This window comes from Caloenas nicobarica, chromosome 6 (genome assembly GCF_036013445.1).
Source record: "Caloenas nicobarica isolate bCalNic1 chromosome 6, bCalNic1.hap1, whole genome shotgun sequence".
NCBI lineage: Eukaryota > Metazoa > Chordata > Aves > Columbiformes > Columbidae > Caloenas > Caloenas nicobarica.
Genome location: NC_088250.1, coordinates 3,715,835 through 3,734,001, shown reverse-complemented (window position 1 = coordinate 3,734,001; position 18,167 = coordinate 3,715,835). Strand labels below are relative to the sequence as shown.

The 18,167-nt window shown below is 47.6% G+C and overlaps 2 protein-coding genes across 8 annotated transcripts in view; one reads left to right on the top strand and one right to left on the bottom strand.

Moving 5' to 3' along the window:
• Positions 1 to 1,965: 1,965 nt before the first annotated feature.
• IDH1 (isocitrate dehydrogenase (NADP(+)) 1) lies at positions 1,966 to 15,514 on the bottom strand. Its single transcript, XM_065637673.1, has 9 exons — positions 15,435 to 15,514; positions 12,873 to 13,000; positions 10,938 to 11,229; positions 9,508 to 9,613; positions 6,704 to 6,881; positions 6,066 to 6,217; positions 4,849 to 4,989; positions 3,909 to 4,071; positions 1,966 to 3,435 (listed from the first exon to the last, which is right to left on the bottom strand). The coding sequence occupies exons 2-9, from the start codon at positions 12,992 to 12,994 to the stop codon at positions 3,342 to 3,344; spliced, it is 1,248 nt and encodes a 415-aa protein (XP_065493745.1). The 5' UTR covers positions 12,995 to 13,000; positions 15,435 to 15,514; the 3' UTR covers positions 1,966 to 3,341.
• Positions 15,515 to 15,608: 94 nt separating this feature from the next.
• Positions 15,609 to 18,167, top strand: part of PIKFYVE (phosphoinositide kinase, FYVE-type zinc finger containing) — a 63,721-nt gene continuing 61,162 nt past the window's right edge. For 5 of the 7 annotated variants that reach the window (XR_010606369.1, XM_065637312.1, XM_065637311.1 and 2 more), the window contains exon 1: positions 16,297 to 16,413. The gene's annotated coding sequence lies outside the window, so the exon portion shown is untranslated. Of the gene's footprint in view, positions 15,772 to 16,296; positions 16,414 to 18,167 lie in introns of those variants that run through there. The other 2 variants (XM_065637315.1, XM_065637313.1) reach the window with 2 other exon arrangements.

Genomic DNA, 18,167 nt, shown 5'->3' with positions numbered 1-18,167 from the left:
CTTTGTGACATTTATTCCCTGCCCTCCCCTGCTCCACCTTTAAATGCTGGTGCGCTTGTCTGCAAAGTCTTTGTGTGCAGATGCTTGCGGCACCACAGACAGGTGGCTGGCTCTGCCAGTTCCCTCCCGGCCCTGCATGAGCTTGGGGACAGTACACCTTAGAGGGCTGATCTTCTGGCACTGCAGATACCCACAAGAGCTGCTGAAATGGTATGAAAATGTTGCAGCAGCCCAGGCTCTGACAGTCAGCAGAAGAGGCATGTGGACATACTGCCCAGCGTTGTCTCCTGTATGAGGCGGCTTCTGTACAGGTAAAGCAGCCCCCTGGGAAGTCACATTTCAGGTTGACTGAAGCCTTGGGCAGCCCCAGAAGTCGGCGCTCTGTGCTGTTCTGGAAGGGAGCCGTGTCAGAAAACTGATACACCCCCTCTCACCGTATTTGCTGTCAGTGAGGATTTGCAGAACTCTGGAGCTGAAAACTGAGCCTTTCACCAGTCCTGGGACACATGCACACATCTAACTGCATCAGTGTCTGCACTAAAGGTAAGCTAAGCTATACATTGATTGAAATCAACCTTTGCTGGGGTCTGCTGATGGGAGTGTTGGTGCAAATGGCTGTCACTGGTGGTGGGAACGACAATGGCCCTGCACAAGAGCTCTGTGGAGCAGCTGGTGTACTGCGAAGCAGACAATCGTTTTGGTAAATCCTGTGCTCTTTTCCATTGTGGACTGAGTACCTACTGGCCTCCAGCACTTGATTTTTTTAGGGTCTACTGGTATCTAACTTTGAGGGCTTATTGATATTAAATGTTTGAGGGAGTGGTGGGGAAAATAAGTGATCATATTAGTAGTAATGGGGAATGGAATGTGCCTCCTTGGAAGCAAGAAAAAAATGTTTCCTCTTTCTCCACAGCAGAGCAGGGAGAGGGGTGCTCTGTTCTTATGATTACACTTACTACTGCTTCTCCCAGCACTGAGACAAGTGTTTCTGTTTCTCCTCAGCACTGCAGCAACATCCATCAGTTCAGGAGGACAAATTGGGTCTTGCCGTACTCTGCGGAGTCCTCCACAAGATGGAAACTTTGTTAGTACAGAGGAAAAATAGTGTCATCTGCGTTCAGGTAAATGCTACTACATTGCTTACACTTAAGCTATAATGGTAAGTCATTAAAACAAACAAAAAGTGTAATACTTTTAAATACCCCTTTATTTGTTCATTTTCCTGAAAGCTACTAAGCTTTCTCTGCTACTCTGTAACACCAGAAGCCAGGTAGGAGCTAGTAAATAAAAGGGAATTTGTTAGAGATACTGTTTTAGTATGACCTGCCTGACTGCACAGTAATTTGAGCTGCTGATGTCAGAAGCCAGGCAGGAACATAGAACTCCAGATGTTCGTGACTGTTTCCATTGCTTCTATGGGTCAGCAATGGGACTTCTTTCAGCTGCACTTCTTCCATGCTTGAGCTAATAACAAATAGCAGACTAGTGTGTTCATTCATATTGAACACACAGTGACAGCTGCTAGCAGTTGTAGAGCTGTATTTCAGACACACGCTCATCCCAAAACTAGCTGATCTAATTAACATTGCATTTCTATCCTAACCAACACTTGCAGCTAGTCAGCTGCAGGGTGAGCATTTGTCTGGTATAACCAGTTTCTGATCTTTGAGTGGCGACATATCAGTTTGAGTTTAAATCAGTCCCAAACCAAAATTTCCATTTTAATGGTACCTTCAAGTTTAGATCTTAGGCACTACCTGATGCTTACCACCACACTACAGATCACATCTTGCCATGAGCCAGAACAAATAAAAAATCTGCTCTAAGAAGGGAGAGGTTATTTTGTGTTCATATCACATTCCAACAGTTTGTCCCAGCTTGTACTGGACTGTGCTAAAAGGTACTGGAGCCTGAGACAGAATTTCCCCATATCCGCTACTCACACAAAAGAAGGAGAGACACAAAGAATGTTAGTTGGCTTTTATTTTAGTCTGGACTAAAATATGCTTTAAAAACCTCAAACACAAAACCATGGATGGAATAATCTCAGTCATAATTTCACAGACATAATTTGACTTGCTGTATCACAACAGGAGGGCTAAGTAAGAGCCCAGACAACTGGAAAGAAGTTTTGCACTTTTATGAATTGTGGGGTGGGGGAAGAGGTAACAGTTCCTATGCTTCACATCCAGTCAGAAGGAGTACAACTAAATGCAGGGCCTGCATTTAGACCCTGCAGCATGGCTTTATTAGGCTCTTAGCCTATAGGGCTTGTTTCCAGCATTTACTAAGTGCTTCTTCTCAAGTGCTACAGTCCTGACTGTAGTAATGGGACCAAATCCCTTAGTATCAAGACATGATGCTTTGGGTCCCTCACTAAAGAAAGACATTGAGGTACTAGAGAGAGTTCAGAGAAGGACAACAAAGTTGGTGAAAGGCCTAGAGAAAAAGTCTTACAAGGAGTGGCTGAGGGAACTGGGGCTGTTTAGCCTAGAGAAAAGGAGGCTGAGGGGAGACTTTATCGTGCTCTACAACTACCTGAAAGGAGGTTGTAGCATGGAGGGGGTTGGTCTCTTCTCCCAAGTAGCAAGTGACAGGACAAGAGGAAATGGCCTCAAGTTGCACCAGGGAGGTTTAGATTGGATATTAGGAAAAAATTCTTCAGGGAAAGGTTGTCAGGCATTGGAACAAGCTGCTCAGGGAAGTGGTGTGGTCACCATCCCTGGTGGTGTTTAAAAGATGTGTAGATGAGGTTCTCAGGGACACAGTTTAGTGCCAGTGTCACGTTAACAGTTGGACTCTATCTTGAGGGTTTCCTTGAACCAAAATGATTCTAAGATTCTATGCTCTGGCTGGCACTAAAAGATGAAGTAAGAGATGGGCTGTAGTAGAGCTGGCACAGCCCTGTGAGCTCACTTACACTTAGTGGGTAGTACTGGAGAGATAAGGACGGCTCTGTTTCTAAGGTCTGTCCGACAGTAAGTCACCACTGGTTTGACCAGGGCTGTGACACAGACTGGCTTTCAGTCTGACAGGAAGAGGGAAAAGAAACACAGATCAAAGCCATGGAGAGAAATCTCAGGTCTGCTGGGAGTTACATTAGGAACCCAGACCCACATTTAGCTTGAATACGATCACATTCAGCTGCTTAGCAAAAATAAGGCCTAGCCCAGCAGCTCAAGGGGTTTAAGAAAACATGGTCTTTTAAACATTTAAAAAAAATGTATATGTTCATTTTTGTCTAGTATTTGAAATGTTACACAGAGTGTGATACAGTGCCACTTACACTCTAGTGTAAGTGGGAGACACTTTGTTAGTGGAGCTTGAGTAGAACCCATGCCTTAAAGTTTGGGCATAGAAGCCAGCTTCCCCTTCAGGTTTTCAGCAAGCTTGTCCATGAACTCAAAGGTGTTCAGGTAGTCAGAGCGTGTGACACTGAGGGGGGAAACAAAACAAGACAGACATTAGTTGTAAAGCCACTCAAATGCTCAAAGCAGATCAAGAACTCTAAGTCTGACCTCTAAAACCAAGAGTTCTCCTCTACTCTTCAAGCTGATGATTTTTTTGTCAAAAGGCTCCAGAGAAGAGCTAGCCAGGTGGTAGTTTGCAGTGAAGTATGTCTCCATCCTAATAAATAGACAGGGCAGGATCTGGCCACTGTAGCCAGCCTGTCATAAGAGACATTTTTGCAGTCTCTTCTTTATTTTTCCCCATGCATTTGGTACAATAGAAGGAACAGAGCAACCTACACTAAGCTACTTGGGGCAGGGAGTCTCTGTACAGCACTGGGTACAGATGAGCCCTGTTCTGTGACCAGACTCCAGCAATTCTTCACCATACTAAAGTAACTTTCCAGCAAATGCTGTTCAGAAACACCTCCAAGCACAGCTGATACTCCATACACTTACTTAGGTAGACCTTTGATACAGGCAGCAAGGTCCTTCGTCATGAAGCCAGATTCGATGGTCTCAATGCAGACTTCTTCCAAGGCAGCTGCAAAGTTCTTAAGGCTGGTGTTGTTGTCCAGCTTAGCTCTGTGGGCTAGTCCTCTTGTCCACGCAAAGATGGAGGCTGACAGAGAACACAACATTACTCCTTCTAGAACTCCCTAGACATTGTTCTAAACTGTCATGTGGAACAGTAATTTTTTAAAAATATTAATATTAAATAATAAAACAGAAAACATAAATCTGGTATGGGAAAGATAACACTTGTATTCATCTAGGCATTCTTTGCATTTTGCACAGCTCTAAAGAAAAGCAAATGCTAGAAACTACTCACTGCCTCCAGTAATCTCTATGTGTGTGCCATTTTATCTTATTTTGTTCATGCCCAAGTCAGAAACAATCACTGGTGGTAGGGCTCTGTTACACAGAAAGTTGTTCTTATGATAGAAGGGTGCAGTCTTCTTCCTGTATTACATGACACTCTGGTCCCTATGCAATTGTAGAGGATTCTTTCCCTCACATCCCATTCTAGGTGCACTTATACTTTAAGTACATACATGGTTTGGAGAGTGGCTGGGTCTTCTGCAGCATCAGGAAGGCGAGTAAAAAAAAAAAAAATAACCAACCTAAACCTTGAGGCCATTGTGGCTATAAGCTATTGTTTGCTGAAGAGTGAGAGCATGTCTCAAAGGCTAGCTTAGGTCTAGCTTATTGCTCACGCTCCATTCCAGCCCATTTTTACCCCAGGCTGCAGCTGCCTCCATGGAAGAAAAAAGCATTATAAACTACCAGTTTCACCACTCAGTGGTGCAATTCTCTGCAGAAGGGATGCAGACGTTCTTACTCCAACCCTGTTCTTTCATGTGTAGAGATCACTCAAGGGCAGTGAAAAGCAGCTCACCAATGGGGTTAGTGGAGGTTTCTTGGCCTTTCTGGTGCATGCGGTAGTGACGAGTAACTGTGCCGTGAGCCGCTTCTGCTTCAACGGTCTTGCCATCGGGGCAGATCAGCACGCTGGTCATCATCCCCAGAGAGCCATAACCTACAGAATATGCAGTTTAACAAGTTCAGTGTCTCCTTCACACAGCTCCCTTAAATTCCCCCATCCTACAATCCCCCTACATCCTCCCAGCCTTGATATAAGTATTGCTGAACAGCAGCACTGCTGCTGTAATTAACTGCCTAGTCCTCACACATCAAAATACCAGCTTGTCTGAACAGAAAGTGCTCCTGAACCATGAGATATAGATATGCAGACATTCTGCACCATTTCAAGAAAATTAGTATTCTCACCTAACTTGCTGGACAGTTTTTTACTGCAAAGGTGCAGCATGAGAACAAAGAATCCTAAATAGGAAGAGTTGGGTTGACAATCACTATTTTCCCCACAGGGTGACAAGAAATAAACCTACTTCATACCAAGAGTAAATGCTCTAGTAAAAGGAACCATGAGCTGGCAAAACTGGACATTCACATCACTTCTAACCCTTGAGATTTTGGAGATCTGTGTCTTTGAAAGCTTCTTTATTCAGTACTCCAACACACACACTGGTCCTGTGGGAGGCAGTTTACTGGCATGACTTTAGAAAGAGCATATTACATAAAGCCACTGTGGGTTTCTGCATCTGTATTTGTTTTGGCACCAGGCAGCTCAGTTATATAGGTTTTCGATCAAGCACTACAAGTCTGTGAAGTCAAACATATCAATCTCTCTCTTTACACCTGACAGGTAGCTTTAGGTCCTGAAGGTTTTCTTATCTGTTGAGCACCTGCCAGTATGCTCAGCACCAGTCAAGCTTAACTGAAGCTGTCAGTGACAGAATTCCAGCTGTCTGGATACCTTGCATTGGAGTGGAAAACCTATCGGTTGTTATATTGGTAGGAACTGCCATCTGATAAAGAATTGCAACTACGCAGTCTGCATTCAATGGATTTTCTTGTAAAAGTGAAATTAGAAATTCTTTGCCTGCCTGATATCTCCATGACTGGCCACAGGTTTGAAAAGTGTAGTCAGTTCTGAGATGCAAGGCCACCTCCTTGGCCATTACAGAAGATACGACATAAGATCACAAGAGACTGCTGAGCCTGCTCCAGTGTAACACAGGGAACATCTCATACCTTGCGCAACCGAGTCAGACTGCACGTCTCCATCATAGTTCTTGCAGGCCCAGACAAAGCCTCCTTCAGATTTCAAGGCCTGAGCCACCATGTCATCAATGAGTCTATGCTCATACCAGATCTTTTTGGCTTCAAACTGGGACTTGTATTCTCTGGAAGAAAACAAACAAACGTACATAATGGCTTGATATATAGATAAATACAGGGATTGCACAATTTATGTAAGTAATTCAGTAATTATGCATAGTGAGGTACATAGACATATGAGTAAAAAACCAACCAAACAAAAAAACCAAAAAAGTAAACAACCTTTAAATAATTTTGCAAGCCCTTTACTCTTTTTTTTTCCACCTCACTTGCTTTGCTAGGCTACTGCAAGTCTGCTTCAGAATCACAGAGGAGCCCATAGAGGATCTGTGACTGTCAGGAGAGATGAGAACCAGAGCCACATTTAGAGCTTTAAACATGGAGTCCTGCAGGACAAGGGAAACTGCAATAGGGAAGGCCTGCAGTGCCCACAAAGTACTGCTGAGTGTCTGAAAATGCTGAATGAACTGTAGCAGCTCACAAGGCTGGAGAGGGAGTTCCTGCTGCAGACTTATGCACTGTGGTAGGAAGTACACAACTATCCTAATTACCTCTCATAGATCTCTTGGAAGATGTCTTTAAAACGGCCATCGTATCTCTTCAGGATGGTGTTCTTGGTGCTCATGTAGAGGGGCCAGCCTTTAGACAGTGCCATTTGGAAGGAACTATGGGCAAAATCCTTGATAGACTGGTCAAGATTGTACATTCCCATGGCTACACCACCACAGCCTGTTAGTGGAGGAAGAACAGAGACGAACCAACTAGATTTAGTTTTGCTTAAGGATTTGACAGTCTCCCCATAACACCAGGGTGCCTGCTGGCATATGCTATCTCCAGGCGTCTTGACATAGTTCTCACTTTAAGGCTGGTTCTTGCAGAAGGTTCACTCTGCACTACCAGCGCAAAGCTCCAGCAGTCCTGTGGCACACGGATAGGAAGGTGGGTTTGTTTTACAGCTAGGTACATCTTAATAGTATGATCTAATACTCCTAAGAAGTTTCTTCCTAATCCAGCCTAAGCAGCAAAACTGCGACAGGAGTGAGCGAGCCTGGACTCCTACTACCCAGATAAATACTACAGAGTATGTTTCTGTCAAAGCACAGGCAGCAGTTTGGAGCAAGGGTCTCAGTCAAAGCTAGAAAAGGCCTTGCTCCCATCTTAAGTGCTGTGTACCTTCAGGCTTTGGCTGCATTGCAGAACCAGCTCCAGCAGTCAGAGGCTGCCTTGCCTAGCTCAGGTAAACAAGTCTCCACATGCATTCCTGTGTCTTTTCAGTGCATGTGTTTGGCCTCCCTGCAGCTTTGTTCCACCTGCTCAGGCTCACTTCCAGCAAGCTGTGGGAAGAACATGCCAGGCATCTGGGTGAAAGGGAAAGTCCTGAGACAGCTCTGTCACCATTCACATGACTTAGACTGTGTAATCCAGGTGTGTTAGCAGCCTGAATGGAAGTGCCTTGAACCTGCAGCCCAGCTCACTTGGGGGAGAGCAGCATTCGGACCATGGAAGAGGGTGAAAGTAGCATCTAGGGCTTCATGAAAAAGCTTAGTCATCTTCAGAGCCCAGGTCCTTGTGTTTCTAGTGAAAAGTAGGTACCATGTACTTAATTTTAAGCACCTCACTACCACCACCTCTCTAGTTTGTTGTACAGTGCATTTATTAGGGATCTGTGTTCTGGAAACACCCCAGATTATTTTAATTTTATATTTTTGAAAATACCCTTTCCTAATATCCATTTTTCTCTAACTCCAGATGGTTGTTACTATATGGACACACATGCAGAATGAAGACAAGAGGCCAGAGGTGGTTTATCTGCTTGCCAAAACAACAAGGTCATTTAAAGTTGATACTGGCAGGGAATGAAATTCCTCTTGTTACCAGCAAAAACACACATTGTCCTCCTGCCTCCCTTAGTGAGTCAAGGACAGAACAGAGTCTGATCAGCTACAAAGACTATGTGCGCCCTTTGGAGCCACGGTGACAGCTATGAAGTTTCATTCAAATACTTACTTGCATATAAGTAAAAAAAAAAAAAAAAAAAACACGAAAACCACACCAAAACAAAAAACCCCAAACATTACTGCAATCATAAAATCCTACTGCCTACTAACACCTCTTGATTCAGTGTCGATATTGACCGTATTAGTATAGGAATAGGACAAGTTTCCCTTCTGCAGCAAGAAGATATGCTGGCACAATAGTTATCTGTGGGGAGGGGAGTTCCCCAGAGCACCAGCAGCAATTTGCCATCCCCGCACTTCCTCGCTCTCTGCTCACGGACACAACGCAGAGCAGAGAATCAGACTGGCAGCTGGAACCACCACATGTCTCCAGCACAGGCTCACCAGTCACCTATCAAATCAAAACGGATTAGGACTGGCAGTGTAGCAGGTGAACTCCAGATGAAAGGGTGTGCAACAGGAGACAAAGATTTAGTGTGAGCAAGAATGCCAGAGAAATCAAGCATTATAGAAGAGGGTCATGTGGCAGACGGTACCTGCTTGCCAAGCCGACTGCGTACAAACCAGGATTCTGTGGTTTACGTGGACCTATTAGGTCTTTATAGCTAGAATCAAAACATTGCACTCACATACACAGGTCACCAGAAGGCTTCAAATCCTGAACCCTTTGATCACTGATAGGCAAGAGAGATGACTTGTGTGATTTTTCCTGAATCCTGCCCCTAGAGAAACACCCTGGGTTCCAGCAACATGTGTGTAACTGTTTTCATGCAACACAGCTGAGCGATGTCAAGACTCCTCCTCCTGAGCTTAGCAATGTCTACAACCAGCACAGCAATATTGCTAGAAGGGACACCAATACCTTTGGGACTGCATCTGTTAAAACATTTAGAGCCTACACAGTTAGGAGCATCCTTGTCAAATCTCCTTTCCACCTTGCTGAGTAAGTATCAGTTCTCATTTCTATTGAAAAAAAAAGACTGCTTAATAAAGATTAGTACAAACTGCAAAGAGATATAGAGCCCAGTAAGACAAACTAAAAGCAGAAAGAATTATACCCAAATTGCCCTCAAATATATCCTCCCTTAGGTGAAGCCCTGTTTAGACAGCAAGTTTCTCTCCGATCAGAGTGAAAAACATACATGTCATCATACACAAAGCATGACAGGTGGCCAGCCTAGTATGAGTGCGTGTTTGATGTCTCTTTGATCCAAGGAAGATTTTAAGTAACTTTCCGTACTTCCCAGATAAACGAAGAAGGCCCAGACCTTCTCCGCCACTCTACCTCAAAGTCGTATTTTACCGTCAAACAGATCTGACGCCAAACGGATATGATTTCAAGGTTGAATTAAACAAAAAAATATCAGTTTTAATCATGATTTAGAGATAATACCTACTTTCAAAGTTATGGACCAGATATGTGACTGGTTTGCCTCCATCTTCTGGAGTGTACGTCATCTCCACTTTTCCGGGCCCAGGTACCACAAAATCAGTTGCTCTATACTGTTAAAAAAAAAAAATTGCCATGATGATTTTATCTATCAGGAAGACAGAACCATAAAAGACAACTTGCACTTGAGAGAACAGGGTGCAGGAAAGCATAAACAGTTGTACCAAAAAACACACTGAACAGGCTCTGTTTACTCAGCCATGAGGCAACTGAATTATTTTACTAGATATTAGAAAAACAAGTAGTCAAGAACCTGCCTGTTTCAGAAGAGATCTTCCTCTTTAAGGGAAAAAGCTTACAGGTTCTTGGGCCCCACCAATTGGCAGAATATGTATTTTTGCAGATGCACTAAAGTTTTAAAGTGCAAAGTATCCAGAGTATTGTGTGGTCAAAAAAAGCCATTCATGTGACAACTACTGATCTCATAAATAAGGGAGAATCATACAGCAACTTAACAGAAGCCATTTTTTCCATCTATCATACGACATCTGAAAGACAATTCTGTAGCGAGAGTTCTTTGAATTCTTTAAGTGGGTACACATTTTGCTCCTCTGAGCTACAGACTCAAAAGAAGAGCCCAGATGTACTTCAGATTTTTAAATAGTGTCTCATCTTCCCAACTGTCCTGAACAGTACTATTTAAGGTTACACTTCCTCGAAATTCATCATCCTTTTTCATGTAGTTTCCTTCGTATTGAGCAAGTTGGTTCCCTGAGCTGTTCTGAAGTTACACAAGTGTCTCGCTCATATGTCCTTTATATGTTCTTGCATTATTCCTTTACACTTTAATCTCATACTTTGGCAGGGTTTCAATCCTCTCCCTTAATCCATTGTTTCCCATTATTATTTTGACCTTTCAGTTATTCAGTACTGTTAAGGATGTTGAACCCTATTCTTCTGTAGTGTCAGGGCTCTGCAATTATTTTCCTCTTGGAAATTTATTATTTTCCCTTCACACCCCAGCTAATCTTTTGATTTGCCCTCAGTTTGTAAGTTTACCCATCTATTCAAGCACTTGGTTCTTCTAGAAGACTTTTTGTCATGTTTGGTTGCTTTATTGCTGTGTAGGGAGGAGGGTTCTGCAGATGTAAAGAAAAATAACTTGGGAGTTATACCCTTTAAGTACAGCCCTATTTCATCCAAGCACAGACCCCTGAATGCTGTTTACACAGCTACACTGTCTAAGGACGAGGCATGAACCAGCCTCTCCCACACTTCACCAGGTGCTGTACAAACAAAGCTCTAGCAAGTACCCACTCCCAGGTGGAGGGCAAGGGATAAGGCAGCAACACAGGCATGTCTAAGCCCCTGTGGCTCTATATCAGTCAGGACTAAACCTGTTCAGATACAAGAGGGGTAAGCACTGAAGTGACTCACTTGATCCCCATAAGCGTGACGGCCAATGACAATGGGTTTCACCCATCCAGACACCAGCCGGGGAATGTTCTTGCAGATAATGGCTTCCCTGAAGACAGTGCCACCGAGGATGTTTCGAATTGTCCCATTGGGAGACTTCCACATCTGCTTCAGCTTGAACTCCTCCACTCTCTTCTCATCAGGAGTGATGGTTGCACACTTTATGCCAACGTTGTATTTCTTTATGGCTTCAGCAGCTTCCACGGTTACTTTATCATTTGTAGCATCCCGATGCTCAATGCCCAGGTCATAGCTGTAACGAACACACAAAGATGGTCAGAACTACCCAGGACATTTGTTCATGTCCAACAGGAAAGAAACCAGACCCCATATACACCTCTGAGAGTAGTTCTAGCACTCCGCCATAACTGAAGTCATCTTTCCTCCAGTGCAAATGCTGCTGGCATGGAAGAAAACATAAGGTCATATACTGGTACTTCTGCTGCTGGTAGGAGGTTGGAGAAAGGACAGTTTCAGTTTATGGCTGAGGCTTTCTGCCAGCATGGGACATAGCCAGTATCTCCTCTGTCTTCCCTTCTGAGCTTCCTGGCAATAGAAACTTTCAGTATGGGATTCTAATGGTATAGACCAGCACAATCCCCTGAAGAATTCGGGCCTTTATTTCAAACCTCTTGTGCTGAGGGTTCTGGCTTCCTTCATATACTGAGCATACGAAGCTACACTAGGCTTCAAATAAAAACTGCTTTGACAATGGACCCACAATCCCGCTCTGGCAGCAAAACTGCCAATATTCCCCTCAAACAGTCACAGGAAGCACATTTCCCACACTCAGTTTTAATAGCTTTTGGAGAACAACGGGTGCCCCGCGGGGGACAGCCCTGAAGCACAGCCAGCTGGACATGAATCTGGCCATTGTGCTGCCCCAGCCAGGGGTCTGCTTTCCCTCCTCCCATCCCTCTTTGAAAAGTGGTGTTCTCCAGACTGTGGGCATGCTGCTGGGTTCCTGTTTGCTTCATTCTCAACACCAGCAAGCAGAAAGCCTAATGGAAGTGGCATACAAATGGCTCCAAGAGCAGGGGAAGAGGCCAGGCTCGTGGGTTTAATAATGGCAGATACCACTGAAGGCCTCTGTCCACGCAGCTAGGATCAATGCAGCTGGATGCTTCTCTAATAATTATAGCTTCGTGGCTAGAAAGGGAAGAGGTTATTTGTTCTGCTTGACCAGATGCTGTAGATAACATGTCCCTTTCGCCATACCAGCTGCTAGTATTTGTTTTTTTCCAGGATGGCATGTAGAAGCACAGCTTAGGCTTGGGGAATAATTGCAACAGTTAGCTCACACTGCCAGCAGAGCTCAGGTTTACAGATATCAGGACAGAGTCTGTGCCCTACAACCACCCTTTTGCACTCTGGGCAGATCTTCAAACACAGATGGCAAGAAGCCATAAACCTGCTCAGAGTCCACAGATGCTAGGATTCAAGTCAGGGAGCAGCTGAAACACCCCAGTTTCTCACTGTTTGGGCTGCAGGAAGCCACGCAGACTGCCCAGGTGCTGGAAAGCCAAGATGTTGGAGACAAAAACGCTGACCGTGTCTGTGAGAGGCCTTCTTAGAGGCACAGTACAGAAAAAATTTAACTTACAATTAAGCATTCACTGCTTACTGCTGTGAGTAACCCCAAACGGGATGCCAACAGATTTTGACAAAATACCATGAGCCTATGTTTTCCAGAGTACTTAGTGAGGTTGGCCCTTAAGTGAGTTAAGCAGGGGACTCTACTGGCAACTTTACCAGTCTGAAAAGGGCTAGTTAGCCTTTCCGCACTAGTGCAGGAGTAGCTATAAGGCTCTCAGTGCTTAAGCAAAACGTGTTCAATGCCTAATGACATATTCAAATTGCAGTACAAAGTGGCTGTGTGTCATAAAAAGCCATTACCTGTGCAAATCCAGATCTACATAAGGAAAAATCAGCTTTTCTTTAATTAGTTCCCAGATGACCCGAGTCATTTCATCTCCTTGCATCTCCACAACGGAGCCTCCACAGATTTTTTTAGACATCTTGAGCTGTAACAGACAAAAAATCCCAATCTAAGTTAAAAACTGCCAACACACATCACCAATATATGCATCCTGCATTTTTACAACAGAACTAGGAAAGAAGTACTAATGTAGCGTACAGGATCTCTCCTAAAATCTTGAAAATAAACACATTTATCCCTAGTTTCATACTAACTGGTATTTTTCTTAAAGCCCCAGGTCCTAGGGAGATCTATCAGAGACTAAAAGTAAAGGTTAACGTCTGAGATTTAATGGCGTGTGTTCTAAGGGCAAGAGCTTTAATTATGGTTGTACAAAGGGATTTGAAAACATGACCACACTCTTCCCCCAGACTCCACAGAAATAGATGAGCGCTGTTTATTTTTTAATGCATTTCATGAGTTCTAGTCCAGCTGCCTGTTTCTCCTCCTTCTTCTGAAAAACGGGGGTTAATGGACATTACTTTAATGACAGCTCATATTGCTGGCACTATTAAGATTAATGCATTGTCAGCTTCTTTATTAGCTTCCCTCTCCAGGAAGGAAGGAAAGAAGGAAACGGGTACGGAAATCCAAGGGCCACATCAAGAGTACTTTCTCCTGGCAAGCTTTATTTCTGCTGTTAAAATAAATACTGGACAGATTTGTTTTCTGTACGGAACAGAGGATCCCCAAGATATTTGTTCACAAAGCCTCAAAAAATAAACCTGAACTCTGCCCTTCTATTCGCACTTTGTTCCTCCACAAAAAAACAACCCCACAAGCCACTGAACTGCTCTAACACATACCCTGCTTTCTAACAGCCACAGCTCTCGCCTCTCAGCTCCGATTATGCAAGAGCTATGAGTTGGCAAGTCCTTCCTCCCAAGACAGCCCTGTTCTTGTTCATAGCTGTTAGGATACTACAGTGAGATACCAAGCCCTCGTGCCTGAGGTTGCAGTCTCTCAGACACCAAGATCCATGAATGGCTTTATCCAGAACGAGGGGTCCTGCTGTACACAGCATCTGTTCAGGTAGGTGAAGTTACCCAGAGGTGTGAGGTTTGCAATGCAGGGGCTCCACATTTACAAGCACGTGTGGAGACTGCTCCCTGGTTCAATTTCTTTAATTATTATTTTTAAACTAAACTAACTCGTGCTGTATTTCTAAAATGCAATCTGTTACACATTTTTAGCCTGGGAAGAGAATAAACTTTCTAAGATATGTTCTAGCTACTGCATCAAGCTTTTCCAAACTTTTTAAAGAGCAAAAATTTAAAAAAAAACAAGTAGTAAAATGAGGTTGTGAGTTACTAAGACTCTATTTATTATGAGCACATAAACTTGAAAAATTAACTAGTCTGAGGCACTCCTATCCCAATGAAAGATAATATCTTGGCATGTATTAGGCCTCTCTAATTCTCATGGGAATCTTTAACTTCACATGACAACACTCTCTCTGAAATCAGTTTATTTATGCAAGTGTTTTAGGCCAAATTTTCGACTGTGGCTATCTAAATAATGACTGTACCGCACTCCCATGGCCTGGGCACAGGATTACTACTCCGTTTTCTTTTTGACACTTACACAGTCTGATTCATTTAAGCCAAAACGGGCACAGACACCCACCTGCCATCACTTGTTTTGTGGCTTGTTCCCCACGTAACTAAGACAAATCAGATTATGTTTTGCAAAGCTGGCTTCACACCTCTATGGTGCTTCCCTCCCCAAACACCGATGTCCCCAGTTCCTCTATGAACAAGGGCAGTGCTGCAGTAACATCCATCTCCTGCCCACCACAGCCAACATGACCAGAAGTTCCTCTACAGATCACACGTTCCCTGGAGTTCAGCTCTTTCTGGCTTTGATTTTATACGCTCCAGAACTGCCAAAAGTCGGCAAGGCCTTTCTCCTACAGCAACCCTTCTTTAAATACACTTAACCCAGGCACTCAGCCAAGGCAGCTTAAAAGAAACTTTGTGAATTTCCAAATACTCCCTTGGTCCTCGGGAAGGACTCGGGGCCTACAGTCAATAATTAACTATTGCGACAGCTCCTTAATTCAGATTTACGGAAGATGTGCTCCCAGGGAAAGCAGCGCAGATGGCTGGCGCTAACCGAGATCTGCCTCCGCACCCGCCTGAGGTGACACCACCGACTGAGACCTGGGCTGCGAGGGGGAAAACCCGGGCCCGGGAGGCCGAACCCGGGGTGCCCGAACCCCCTCAGCACCCGGGGCGTCTGCAGCGGTACCTGCGGCGGGAGGGGGTGCCGGCCGGGCAGGCTGCACCCCGAACCGCCACAAAAAAACCCTCGGAACGCAAACCCGCCCTTTCGGGGCCCCCCTGCAGGGCGGGGGGCGCCGCGCCCGGGAGGGGAAGGACAAAGGGCGCGCATCCCCGCAGCGCAGCACGGCGCGCCGCAGCACGGGGCGGGCCCGTCGCGCCCCGCCCGCGGGGCCCCGCGGCGCCGAGCGCCGTTACCTGCGGTCGCGGCCGGTCCGGCTCTCGCGGCGATGCGGGGCCCGGCCGTGCGCGGGGCCTTTTATGGGGCCGCGCCCCCGCCGCTGCGGCGCCCCCTGCCGGCCCCGCCTCCCGGTGGCGGGGCGGGGTCGGGCCGGCCCCAGGAGCGGCTGCTCGGGCCTGGCCCGCGGGCTCTCCGGCCGGCCGGTGGCCCGGGTTTTGCGCGCCGATGCCTCCTTGTGAGGAAGCCGCGGCAGCACGTAACGCACCGCGGCCGTTCCGCCGGGCCGGGCAGCCCGCAGCGCGGTGGCCTGCCCGCCGAGCCGGGGCGTCTCCGCGCTCTCCCAGCACAGCCGCAGTAAGTGGCCTGCGTTGCCACAGGGCAGGCGGTGGCGCTGGCGGGCACGAAGGCCTGGGCGCCGAGGGGCTGGGGCGCGGGCGGCCACCCTGCCCTCAGCGCTGTGCGGGCCTGACCGCGCCGCGGGGTTCCGGCGGGACCGGCCCGCAGCCCAGCCCAGGGCACACGCGGGCGGGCACGGGCACGGACACGTTCGCTGGCGCGGGGGCGGCCACGTCGGCACGACAGGCCCGCCGAGCAGCGGGGCTGCCCGCCCTGAGGGGGAGGAGAACGCGGCCCTGCGGGGAGTGGGAACCGGGGAGGAACCCCGCGGGGGCACGCCCGCCTCCCGGGCTGCCTCCGCTGCCAGGCAGGCGGCGACTCCCGCCCTGGCGGCCTGGAGCTGCCCCGCCCGGGAGGCAGCCCTCGCAGCGCGGAGCCGGGGAGGCGGAGCGCGGTGACGGGGCTGCGGGGCAGGCGGGGCGCAGGGCCCCGCCCCGGCGGCTGGCTTGGCGCGGAGCCTCGATTGGCGATGCCTCGGCGAGGAGCGCCGCCATCGGCGGGCGATTGGGCAGGGATGGCGGCGGGTTGCTAGGGCCGGGCCGGGGATGTGAAAAGAGGCGGCGCGGACCCGGGTCCGCGGTTCGGTACCGCGGGGAGCAGGTGAGGACAGCGCGGCCGGGACCGCGCGATCCTGCGTGGGTGCGCAGGGGTGGCTCCCCGGGTGTGCGAGCTCTCGCTGTGGGGCCCGGCCCATGGCGGCGCTGCTGCCCCGAGGCTGGCCCGAGGTCGCTGCGTGGCCGCTGCCGCCCCCTCCCCATCCCGCGCAGGTGATCTCGGGCGCGCGGCCGCGGCGGGCGGCTGTGCCCTCGCTGAGGGGAGCGCGCAGCGGTCAGCGCGGCCGCGGCGGGCGGCTGTCCCCTCGCTGAGGGGAGCGCGCAGCGGTCAGCGCGGCCGCGGCGGGCTGCTGTCCCCTCGCTGAGGGGAGCGCGCAGCGGTCAGCGCGGCCGCGGCGGGCGGCTGTCCCCTCGCTGAGGGGAGCGCGCAGCGGTCAGCGCGGCCGCGGCGGGCGGCTGTCCCCTCGCTGAGGGGAGCGCGCAGGGGCTGGGAGCGAAGCGTGTGAGTCGCGCAGTTGTTTCAGTCACAGCTGTTCGGGCTTTCCGCCCGCGGTGCGGTAGCGGGGTGCCTGGGGGTGAGATCCGAGAAGCGTGGGGTGCCTGGGCCCTGCTGGCGCTGGGCGGTTCTGTGGGTCCAGGAGCCGTTCAGGATGTAAATGCTGAACGTGTGTGGAGGTTCCGCCCGTACTTGCGCTCGGTGTTTTATGGGCGGTGAGCTGCTGATTGCTGAAGGTGTTGCAGCCCAAAGTGGCTGTAGATAAATGCCCTGAGGCTGTTTGATAAACGTCCTGAGGAAGATGCAGTCTGTTTGTGTGCCTTGTGTGCCAAGTACGTGTGCCTTGCTTTCTGATTTCCCACAACATACGAATAAGTGACTGTTTCCCTGTTTGTTGAGAGTGGGGAGGGAGTGTTTTCCTTTTAGTGGGAGAACTAGAGCGCTTTAAGAAAAGGTGATACCCTCCATGGCTAATGTATTGTGCAGCACAGAAAATTCAGGTGCTTCTGGAGCTAATGCCAAGTACAGCGCTCTTCTTTTCCATCTGTTTTAATGAGACTCGTACTGCTGCCACAGAAGTAATTACTGTGTGGTGTTTGTTTTGTTTTGTTTTTTTTCCCCCCTTGAAGCTAAAGTTTAGTTTTCCAGAATCGCATATGTGATGTATGCAAGTTCAGAGACTTCCCTGTTTTGTTGTCTTGCCAGGCCGTAGCCAGTTGCTGAGAGATGAACATATCAAACTTCTGGTTGACTTCATAACAGCATTTTTAATGGGATGCATTCAGCATTTAAAAAGCAAATTATCAGTTGCCTTAAATATTGAAGAAACAATTCAAAATTTACCTGAAGATATGCTCCTGAGGGCATTTCCCATGAACTCTGGTGTTTAAGCATATTTAGATAATCTGTTGTTTGAATAATATTGCTGAAATGCACAGCAGCAAAACGTACCATGACTTACAGGGGAAAGGGATGCAAAAGCATTCCAGACTAAGACCCAACCTTACATAAAGAACCTGACCAGAGTTTTTCTCCAAACTTTCCGAATGGTGTCTCTCTGTTGTCTTTCTTAAGGATATGTGGATATCAGGAGAAACTCTGAGCTAAAGGTGCTTAATATACAGAGCAAGAAGCTTAAGTCCCCTGAGAAGTCATCTGATTGACTTGCAGATACCATCTTTCATGCTTTTGTTGTAGAAGTGGTCAAACCTTGTCACATGAGCAGCGTGCAGCTTGCTGGCACTTCAGTGAACCATGTGGATTTTCTCTGCACTGCATAAGTTTTTAGTGTGGCTGCTTAGAAC

Excerpts from the sequence above, each read along its gene's own strand:
- IDH1 (XM_065637673.1), bottom strand. The coding sequence starts at position 12,994 with ATGTCTAAAAAAATCTGTGGAGGCTCCGTTGTGGAGATGCAAGGAGAT. Across the intron at positions 4,990-6,065 it reads GTCTGACTCGGTTGCGCAAG|GTTATGGCTCTCTGGGGATG; the intron begins GTATGAGATGTT and ends CATATTCTGTAG. Across the intron at positions 4,072-4,848 it reads AACCTCCACTAACCCCATTG|CCTCCATCTTTGCGTGGACA; the intron begins GTGAGCTGCTTT and ends GTTCTCTGTCAG.